This window comes from Montipora capricornis, chromosome 14, assembly GCF_036669925.1.
Source record: "Montipora capricornis isolate CH-2021 chromosome 14, ASM3666992v2, whole genome shotgun sequence".
In the NCBI taxonomy this organism is placed as follows: domain Eukaryota; kingdom Metazoa; phylum Cnidaria; class Anthozoa; order Scleractinia; family Acroporidae; genus Montipora; species Montipora capricornis.
This window is the reverse complement of record NC_090896.1, coordinates 43,404,200-43,415,293: the sequence shown is the minus strand read 5'-3', so window position 1 is coordinate 43,415,293 and position 11,094 is coordinate 43,404,200. Positions and strand designations below refer to the sequence as shown.

Here is an 11,094-nt window from a genome sequence, read left to right as displayed (position 1 = left end):
CTGTGGTCCCGTGGTGTTTTTGAATACTGCCAGCCCGGTGTCGTCTATAAAGTACACGCATGTTTCTTTTCCGTAAGTGCTACCTAAGCCGTTTGGGATGAACAGGCCAACAAGCTCACAAACCTCTGCGCCGTTCATAAATGCCCATTGTCACGTCCAAAACGCTGTTGCCTTTGTTTTAATCCACGCATTGCCATTGTGTTGAAGAGTAGCGATTTTCTTTTAGTGCAATGATTAATATGCGATATCGCGTTCCGGTATGGTTAGTATCCTGTTTTGGCGAAGTTAATAGAGTTTGTTAGTAGCTTATCTGTTGATGGCCGGGTAGAAACTATCTATGGTCGAAGACGACGAAGTGTGTCGATTCTTGTTAGGGAATGTCGGAATACCAGTTGATGACAGAGGCTGGAGTGTTTTCACATTGGTTGAGACCGGTTTTTTGTCTGACAGTGGTGTGTATACTCTTTTCCAAGTAGCATTGCGTCAGCCTAGCTAATGCGTCCTATCTCGCATTTTGGCTTCGGGGTTTAATGAGGCGGCACGTGGGCTTGTTTACGGAAGCTGCCATCTCTTTGTGATCTTTTAAGGTGATGAAGGATTGACGTTTCCCGCCATGCATTCCAACTCTGTCGTCCGATTATTATTAGTATTATTATTATTAATTTTATTATTATTATTAGTATTATTATTATTATTATATATTCAATCATAATTGACAGTTGTTAAGTGCCCCCTTCCCTGGGAGATTCCTAATCATGCCGCAATTGGGACTGGGCCGGGATTTAATGGGATCTACCTTAGACTACGGTACCAAACCTGCCTCTTTAACTGCTTTGCTTGGATACGAGCGCCAGTTCTGGGAGAGTAGCAGCCAGGAGAACTTGTCAAACGACAGAACTTGGTCTGGTAGCCAGCTTCAGCTGCCAAGGGTAACGAGAGCTTGTAATTGTAGAGCGTATCGATATTTTTAATTGTCGTAATAGATCTTCCAGGGTAATAGTGGGGCGTGCATTACTAGCGTGCAATAATGTCGCTATTCCCTCAGACAAGGAGGATAATACACTCTTAGTGATTACTTTAGTTAATAATTACCTTTCCACCGCTCTTTTCCCATCGACGAACAACACTCGGTTCCTATGCGTTGATATTCTTATTAAACGTTTACTTACAGTGTGAGTATTGCATGTTTCGAGATGCATCTTTTCCTTGTTGTTACACTAAGCCGCATCCAGCGGGGCCCCAATTTTTCAGCAAAATAGAATTGTGTCACCTGAAATTCGGGAAAGATTTTTTCATGTGCACCAACAATTCACGAGGAAGAGAAAACAATTGCCGCAGAGGACTTAGTAAAAGGAAAAAAACTTGCTCGTGTGATGTGGCTATCACTACAGAAAAGCTGCGGGGTACTAAGTGTTTGTGCCTCTCTAAGCGGGGCATTTTTACAGTTCTTTTTAGTACCGGATTTACTCGAAAGAGCGCCTGCCCACTTTTAAGTAGTAAAAAACGTCGCCAGTTAAGTGTCGTGCGCTCCCTCAACAAACAGCACAACACTTATTCTGAACAATTTCTGGATTCTGAATAATTTTTGGAGCTGGGGGATTATTAGAGGTGGTTGTATCAATATATATTCTTTTTCTTTTTTTTTTTGGCAAAAATTTTACTTTTTTTTGTGCTTTGTTATTGCTTTGGATCTTATCCAGCATAGATCTTTACAACTAAACTTTTGTTATACCTAAGTGGTTGCTATGCCGTTGGTGTGGTATCGTTTAATGGAGAGAACGATTACGGTGTATTGCTGCATGTTTACTTCATTCGAAAATCAAGATTTTTTAAATAAGCGAGCGCATCGGGCGAGTCTAAAAATTACAATGAAGCGCCGTGGTCACTTTTTCGGTGTAAAATACGGTACTGTGCTGCCGCAAATTGTGGAAGCTCATTCGCGTAGCTCATTTGTATATATGCATTAAAATTACGTTTTTTTATCGTGTTTTTGGTTCATTAAGGTCGTAGCTTTTAACTTGCCCTGCGGGATAACCATTTCAACTATATCAAGAATGCGGACGTGACTGTTTAGCCGGCGAACTGCAGAAATTCAAGCGCTGTCCTTCGATCCGCAGCTGAGTGCCGATTTTCCTGTATGAACGGCTATGAACTCCTTGGGCCTGGACTCAAGACTTGCGCACAGAGTAAGAAATGGGTTCCAGAGAATAATCCATCCTGCCATGGTATGTATTTTTTTTATAACACCTTATACAATGGACGGTGTAAATCTTTGCGTTTTGATTGGTGATGATGATGACTGATGAATTGTCTACGATTGCTCATAAGGTCGTCTTGAAACCATGCATCTTAGACTCACGTTCTTCCGCACTGATAAAAGAATACTTTGAAATGTTTCTACCGACACTTTGCAAGGTCTTTATCTTATCTTTGGAATCTGGTTATCTGCCTTCTTCTCTTAAAACTGCTGTCCTTACAACTCTACTCAAGAAACCTTCTTTGGATCACGAAATCTTTAGAAATTACAGACCGATCTCAAACCTTACAGTAGTCTCAAAAAACATTGAAAAAGTAGTGACTGTGCGCTACATGAGTACTTGCTAAGTAACCACCTTCACGAGCCACTACAGTCGGCCTACAAGCCTTTTCATAGCTGTGAAACTGCTCTTGTACGTGTGCATAGTGATATCATGCGTGCTATTGATAATCGTCAGTGCGTTATACTTTTTCTTGATCTGTCTGCTGCCCACGAAATCCTGCTTAATAGTTAAAACTCTAAATTTGAAATCAGCGGAATTGCTCTCAGCTAGTTTCAATCTTACCTTACTGGTTGCACTCAATCTGTTCTGATTAATGGGAATAATCACAACCTCGTAACCTCAGTTGTGGAGTACCCCAAGGCTCTGTGCTTGGACCTATTCTCTATTTACTGTATACTGCACCATTAGCTGACACCACAACATACAATTTCACCTCTATGCTGACGATACGCAACTTAACGTTTCCTTTTCAACAAATAACGACCTGGAACTGACACAAGCTGTTGAACGTATCGAGCTATGCCTGACTGATTTGGACAAATGGATGAGTATCAACAAACTAACATTGCATAAAGAAAAAACTGAGTTCCTCCTTGTTTACTCAAAATAAAGACTACAGCAATGCTTGCCGTCAACTGCTTTGGTCAAGACACCGTCCAGCCTTGTCAAACTGCCAGGAATATTGGTGTCACTTTTGACAGTACCATGTCAATGATGCCTCATATTAATACTGTATGTAAATCTGCATTCTATCACCTTCGTAATCTATCACGTATCAGAAAATTTATATCAACAGAAACTGCCAAAACACTTGTGCATGCCTTTATCTCATCCAAACTCCCTTCTGTACAATCTCCCGAAATATGCTGTTCAAAACTACACTATGTACAAAACGCCGCCGCTTGTCTTTTAACATTTTCCTCGAAATACAACCATATTACTGGAAAATTGAAAGATCTACACTGGTTACCAATTAATGAACGCATAAAGTTTAAGATTTTAATTCTCACTTTCAAGGCTTTGCATGATTTGTCATCTTCGTACATACAAGAATTTATATAAGTCTCCACCTTCCTTCAAGAACCCTCCGCTCATCTACATCGCTCCGTCTAACCCTACCAGCTATAATTTGAAGTCTTATGGATCTAGAGCTTTCACTGTTGCCTCAACACAACTTTGGAACGATCTACCAGAACACATAAAAAACTCTGATAATCTCGAGACTTTCAAAACACGACTTAAAACTTATTTATTCAAGTAATTTTTTGTATAATTTTTTCGTTATGGATTAATTTTATTTTAATTTTTCGTGACTTGTAAAGCGCTTAGATCACGTCTGGATAGGCGCTTTAACCGAATTATTATTATTATTATTATTATTATATTGGTCAAGAGGAGTTTGCGATTAAAGTGCAGGCGCATGAATGACGTCATGCGCAGAAATGTGATAAAACTTACAACGTTTTGACGTCATCCATGCGTTAACTGAGTACTGTATGGGTCCACAAATGATTCCAGAACCGCAAACGATCTCCAAGCTGTACTGCAAATGATACCAAAACCACAAATGATCCCGAGAAAAAAGTAAGGAATGGCATGGAGAGTGGAATGGTCTGGACAGAGAATTAATATGAAGAGCGCTTATTTTTACTAAAATCACTTTAAATCATGGCTCACAACAAGTTTCTGCCTCATTATAGTTTTCCAGAAAGACTGAATTTTGTTTTTTATCACAATGTTATAAATTAAATTTGCCACATTTAATTATCGGATACAATCATCAAAAGCTAACTTGGATGCAATTCTAAACTGACTGTGAACAGAGGCCCGTTTCTCGAACCCTGCGTGCGTTGCCAGAGTTGTTCGAGAAACGGGCCACTCTGGAAACAATCAGTTTAGAGTTGCGTCCAAGTTAGTTTTAGATCATTGTATCCGAGAATTAAACGTGGCAAATTTAATTTATAACATTGTGGTAAGAAACAAAATTCAGTCTTTCTAAAAAACTATATTGAGGCAGAAACCTGTTGTGAGCCATGATTTAAAGTGATTTTAATAAAAATAAGTGCTGTTAACATTAATTAATCTTCTATCCAGACTATTCCATCCTCCATGCCATTCCTTAATATTTTTTCGGGATTATGTGCGGTCCAATATGGGGATCATTTGCGGTCCTGGGATCATTTGGGGACCCGTACAGTACACGTACACGGCCGAATGGAATATTATTCTTACATTACGATCGATTCTTGAAACTGCGATTGTGGTACCGTGTTATGTGTCTTATCTGATCGTCAGAGTGCGGTGACATCTTGACTAAATGCAGTTAAATTTATGTTGGTTGCAATAAACTCCCGCCGTGTTTATTAACATTTATTGGTTACAAACAACTTTTTCCGAGAATAAAAAATCAGATCGAACACGTTCTGAAGCTTTCGCTCTTAAAACAAGATTTTCGTCAGCAGGATGAAATGAACATGCATAGTCAATAGGATGAAAGACAGCGAAGAAGTTAACGGCCATCCCTGTTCAAATCAGGTTTCCTCGGACAAGAATTAATGTGTGATTAACTAGGTCGCAAATCGAGTGTGGTGTGTCCCTAAACCCAAAACGTGAAATATCTATGACTATCATGAAAAGGTTAAAGATATCGTATTCATATTTTAATCAACTGTAACTTTAATTTGATGCATTTGTCCTTGTTATTGAAAGATGTGATGGCGCCAACATTTCAAAACTGCTCTTCAAATATCATTGAAACCGCTGATCGAGGTTTAACATCAGCGACCGTCACTTGGATTGTTCCTATGGCTACAGACAACTCAGGATCTATTCCCAACATTACGCACTTTGGGAAACAACCCGGAGAACGATTCTTAGCTGGTGAACACACAATTAAATATCTAGCTTCCGATGAAACAGGGAATATTGCCAAATGTGAATTTAAAGTCTTCATATCAGGTACCTTTCTTTCTCATTTACCTAAACACTTTTAAGCACGATATAAATGTGTCACAATGTAATGAACCTTGTGCTAGTTAACCACCAATGAGTTTGTTATGCGATCAGTGACAGAAAGACAACCCACAGATTAACTTGGTAGCATTAAAATTAAGACGTCACAAATATGCAATGAAAGAATAACATTGCAAACAAGACGAATGCCTGATTTTGAATAGTTCAATAATTTTTTTAACTGTTAATGTTTTGCTTTCTCACTGGCAACCGCATAAGACATGTCATTCGGTTATGGCACCGATTTCTCAAACCAACATTAACAAATACACAACAAATTATCCATGATAATGTAGATCCTTATAAAGGCTAGATAGGGCCAATTCTTCTATCACAATGTCCTGTTTGAACGCTCCTCTGTTGTCAGTCTTGGAGCGGGCTAGTCAATCGAAACTGAAGAACTTACCTTATTTTTGTGTCTTTATTTAATCTTTTCAGTGGTCAGATGCGTACCCAGGTTATATGCTCCTGATGGAGGCACTATAGATTGTAACAAGAACAACATCTATGGCTCGGAATGTTCCTTCACCTGTAATACTGGATACAACAGGATTGGCTCAGCCAACAGAATTTGCGAAAGTAATCACACCACCTCCGTGGGCTACTGGACAGGAAATGAGGCAAGATGTCAACGTAAGTCAAACCTCAGTATGATTAAAATAAGGGCTACAGGTAATGGATGGGTAATTATTGTAATCAAAAGTGAAGTTTTCTTGCCTAGTTTCAACCTTTGGGAAGGCCTTGGCTAAAAGTAAAGAGGTAAACCTGCTCATAGCACAGCTGTTCATAAAACTACTTAAAAAAAAGGACAAACGATATGTGTAATTTCAAAGGGTCTTGAAGTTGAATTTTAAGCCCGAGGTGAAGTTTCTGGTAGAAAAAAGAGACAATGCGTACTGAAAAAAGTTTCTTAAATCTACTAGAAAACGGCTGTGAATACGCACATTAGGTCGTCCCGTGCAAATACTTCACCCACGCACGACGCCGTATGAAAGAGCTGCACGTTTTTCATCTCAATACGGCAGCCTTAGTCAGAGACTAAGGATAAAGACCGAAATTAATGTCCCCAGTACCTTTTGCTAAGAAAAACAAGGTTTTGCTTGTCCATGAAGAGGACGTTGATTCGATGCTGACTCATAACTACTACAACCAGAGTGAATATTTTAGTGTTCTAGAAAGCCTTAGTCACGTTTCTTGTTGCCCATGTCATGGTTGAGCGATAGTTATGTAAGTAAGCTGTTGACAACCTTTCCTTTTTTTTTTTTCAGTGGCCAGGTGTCCTCATCTCTTTCCTCATCCTAACAGTGGGTCAGGTTGTGGAAGTGTAGCAAAATACACCTTTGGTGCCACATGCCGCTTTTCCTGTTATCCCGGCTATCAGCAGATAAACGGATCTAGAAATATAATCTGTCAAGCAAATGGAACTTGGTCTGGGGAACCACTTTACTGTCAAGGTAGGGTGACAAATACCTTTTGGTGGGTGGAGTCTTGAAACAGTATTATTGATAGCGTTTTTCTTAGATTCCCTCGCGACCATGTTGAGCGCACATTCTCAAAAAGACGGCATTTGTGCTCTTCTGAAACTTAATCCGTTTTCGTAATGAATGGAATAGTATTCCGTCTAAACTGCCCATCTGCAGCCCCACAAAAAGAATTTTCCAATTAATATGAAATAGTTTTAAAAATTTGATAAAGGGCATTGTTTTGATAAAACTCCAAATAAAACGTTTTGCGCAGAAAGATGGATTGGCTGATTCGATAGAAGGTACCAGTACGATTAGTCCAGAACGTTTTGGAGTGAGGGCATTCATAGAAAAGGTGATATAAAGTCTCAGGTTCATCATTACAAAAAGTACACGCATCATTAATTCTAAATCCAATTTTGCATAGTTTGCTGTTAGTGTAAATAATAGAATATTAATTACTTTGTATTGGAAGGTATTAACATATGACTCAAGTGCAACCAAATGTGGTAATCAGAAGATTTCTTTAAATTGTTGGGTTGTGAAATTAAAATCACTCTTCAATTTGCGGATAGTATTAGGAGGTTGAGCTTTTTTTGAGACCAGCAGCAAGTAATAATCTTTTGATTTTTTGTCTTTAATATCGAAAATTTTATTTCCAATTATAAGTGATGTGGATATGGTTAATCTATCTGGGCTGATTTCTTTTAAACGAGAAGGCACAGAATGACAAAGGCCCGCCCAGTGTCCGCTCAGTGGACTCATGTTTCGAAATTATCATCCTAAATTTTGAGATATTATAGTTGAATAGACGACATAAGCGGGACATGTACGAAAACAGAAATTCAGAATGCTGACAATGTTTCTCTTTTTACGTCAAAATTAAGAACATTTTTTCCGAATCGACTGTCCCTATTTTGAACGCGCTGTTTTATATTTTTGCTGCCCGTGAGTGTTTGCTTGTGTGCTTGCTTTTTAACCTAAATTAAATAACCTACGGCTATTGTAATTACTCAAAGTTGTATTTTTTGAGGAGCCTGCATGAAGTTCGTATAGGCCCCAATGGTTTCTCTATGGGCACCCTCGCCATACACTTATCTTTCTTTTGTTATCTAATTATCTTTTGTATTTTCACGGCGAATTTATATTTATTTTGTAACGATGTGTAAGAAAAATGGCAAAAAATAAGCTGAAACTGAAACTAAAACTCCATGCAAATTCTTTGCGTAGATTTAACCCCTCATTGTTACATGGCGTCATATACCGAATGGTAGTTTATTGTATTTATGGCTATTTTTATTACTTTTAAGTAGAGTCATTATGTCAATATATGATTGTATTTATCTGTGTCCAAGCTTCCCTGTTCAAAGAATAACAGATAAGAATAAAGTAAAAAATCAAATGACCGAAAAGGAATGATAATGCTAATATTTTTCAATGTTAAAAGGAGAAAAATATAACGAAAGTCATGCGTTTGGACACTGCTAGAGATTGTAGAACATATAAGGGGCTGTAAACAACAGCTACATAGTTTATTTTATATTATTTTCCACAGTTGTTCGTTGCCAGACGTTGAAAGCTCCAAAAGATGGATTCGTAAAGCCAGATGTGTGCACAGTATCCCCCAAGTACAAAGATGCCTGCCAGTTCTCCTGTAAAAATGGATACAAACTGCATGGAAACCCAGTAACCACTTGTCTTGATCACGGGGAGTGGTCTTTGAACACAAGCTTATTCATCTGTCAAGGTTAGCTTGGCTGTGTGAAGAAGTGATTTCTCAAGAATGGTCACCTTCCCTGATTCCGACTCAGAGTTCTGTTTTAATACCATAGTCAGGATGGTACATTTTACACAGAAGCTGCCAGTTATAATTACTTAAAGTATTACTGTTTTTTTTTTTTTTTTTTTTTTCAATTCAAATGGACAAACTGTACAAAATTTTTGATGGGGGATTCGGACCTCTTTCTCGCCTGAAATCTATCTTTTATCTGTAGATGTGGAGAGACCTTCTTTTGGTGTGACCTGCCCTAGTAGCGATATCAAGCGCTACGCTGACAAAGGGACGAACTACACAACAGTAACCTGGAATCCAGTTATAGCCACGGACAACTCAGGTGTGGCGCCAAACGTTTCAGCCAGTGGTGTGGAAAACGTGTACTACAAAGGAAAAAGTCTTGTCACATACATTGCCCGGGATGAAGCAGGAAACAACAAAAGCTGCAAGTTTTACGTCACAGTTGAGGGTAACGCTGTCTGTTTTTCGCTAAGTATAGTCTTAGCTTGCCGGCCTCGGAAACAAACTACGAGAATTACAGACCAGTAAGAGCAACTGAAAACAAATAGTGTTATCCGGATCGCGCTTAAGAAGCGAGCAGGAAAACGTGGCACAGATTGTAAGAAGTAGAGTCGGAGTTTGCTGCCAATGTAGACTTTCCGCCTCAAGGGGAATTTTCGTCTTAAAAACTTCAAGACAAAGCAGCGTTTTTCGGTGTTCCCTGAGAGCGTTCGAAGCCAACATTTTTGGTTTACAACAGAATAAACTGTCATATTCATTGAAAATTGGGAGTTTCGGTAAGTTTACGGGGTGATTAAGACTGAACAAATAAGCATTTGGCAATAAATAACAATGGTTCATTTCAACCATACTCCGGGATTTGGGAAATTTGCAGGTTTTCAAAGGCAATTAATGGGTCATTGAGGACCCATATTTAGTAAACCGGCAGGGAAAGAGTTTTAAAGGCATTTAATCTACAGGACGTCCAGTGCATAGTGACCAGCTTGTCAATTCTTCAATTAGTGAAGAGGTTCGTTTTGAATATTACACCGTATTCGGTAACTGTACTATTTGGTGTCACTGTTGTGATTTTAGTGGCATTTTCGTCTTGTGTCAAGTTTGTCAGTGTTTTCAGAAAAGTGGGGGCTGCTATTGTTTCATGGGTACAGATAAATTCACCTCTTTAGGAGAATTTCACTACGCGATTTTCTGCTCCACAAGCCCCTCTTTTAAGGCGTCCCTCCCGTGGTAGTTGCTGTACATGTACACTCTCCAAATTAATTTGATGCCAAAAAGTTATCTTGGAGCGTATAAAAAACTGGGAAAACGTTGATGCACTTGCATACATGTAGGCCACACCCCTTGGTTTAAGATTCTTCAAGTTATCATCTTAAAGGAGTAAGCAGTCGAACTATAAAACAATTTTAAAAACTGCAACAGTGAGCAAAAAAAACCAAACAAACAAATAAACAACGGAAATATCAAGAAAAGTTTGTTTTACTCTTTCCCACAGTTTTGCAATGTCGGATTTTGCAGCCACCCGTGAATGGATTTTTTGTTGGAGACTGTGGTAATATATATGGATCAGTTTGTAGAATAAGGTGTGACAATGGTTATAACCTGCTTGGCTCAGAAAACGTCTCGTGTGAAGTCTATCCGGGCGGCATCTTGGGTCATTGGGACAATCCGCTTCCAGCATGTGAAGGTGAATGTAAAAACAGCAAATCCAAATTTTTTTTTCGCACCCGGCACATTCCTTATTATCGTTCTTAAAGCTATTGATAGGAGATGGTTAGAAGAATTATAATTTTCTTCTTAACTCGTCTTATTTATGTAAACTCTTGAAATGAACTTTTTTAAGTCGAAAGACTGCACATGAAGCGTTTAGAATTGAAATCGTGAACAGACTGAGACACGAAAAGTTTTTGTTCAAATGTATCATTTACATCTTGTTGACTCACACTGTGAAAAGGGATTCTAGCAAGCTTAATCAAGAAACTTCAATTTGCAAAAACCATTGAAGAGGGTGGCGCATTAAGTGGCCTTTTAATAATACAGTCTTTGATATATTTACTGATTTTTCAGTGATGCGGTATTGCATTTTCAGGTATCTCCCCACATTCCTTCCGCTTTGACGGTTATTGGCATTCACAAGGGTCCAAACAGTGACCACCTTGGTTGAAAAGTGGCCTGGACTGCATCAAACGCACGATTCAAGCTTGAGTGGAATTTGTAGTGTTTGAAATTACTCTTGAAAAGTAGCTCAGCATAGTCACCTTTCGGCACCATGATCGTAGAGAAGCGT

General features: G+C 38.8%; 1 protein-coding gene across 1 annotated transcript in view; it reads left to right on the top strand.

Annotated features, from left to right (window-relative positions):
• The first annotated feature begins 2,097 nt into the window (after positions 1 to 2,097).
• LOC138033732 (uncharacterized) overlaps positions 2,098 to 11,094 on the top strand; it is a 31,705-nt gene continuing 22,708 nt past the window's right edge. Inside the window, exons 1-7 of the mRNA XM_068881539.1 lie at positions 2,098 to 2,225; positions 5,250 to 5,498; positions 5,991 to 6,185; positions 6,821 to 7,006; positions 8,571 to 8,762; positions 9,010 to 9,258; positions 10,303 to 10,494. Coding sequence (XP_068737640.1) covers positions 2,138 to 2,225; positions 5,250 to 5,498; positions 5,991 to 6,185; positions 6,821 to 7,006; positions 8,571 to 8,762; positions 9,010 to 9,258; positions 10,303 to 10,494 — 1,351 coding nt within the window. The 5' untranslated portion in view covers positions 2,098 to 2,137. The remainder of the gene's footprint in view (positions 2,226 to 5,249; positions 5,499 to 5,990; positions 6,186 to 6,820; positions 7,007 to 8,570; positions 8,763 to 9,009; positions 9,259 to 10,302; positions 10,495 to 11,094) is intronic.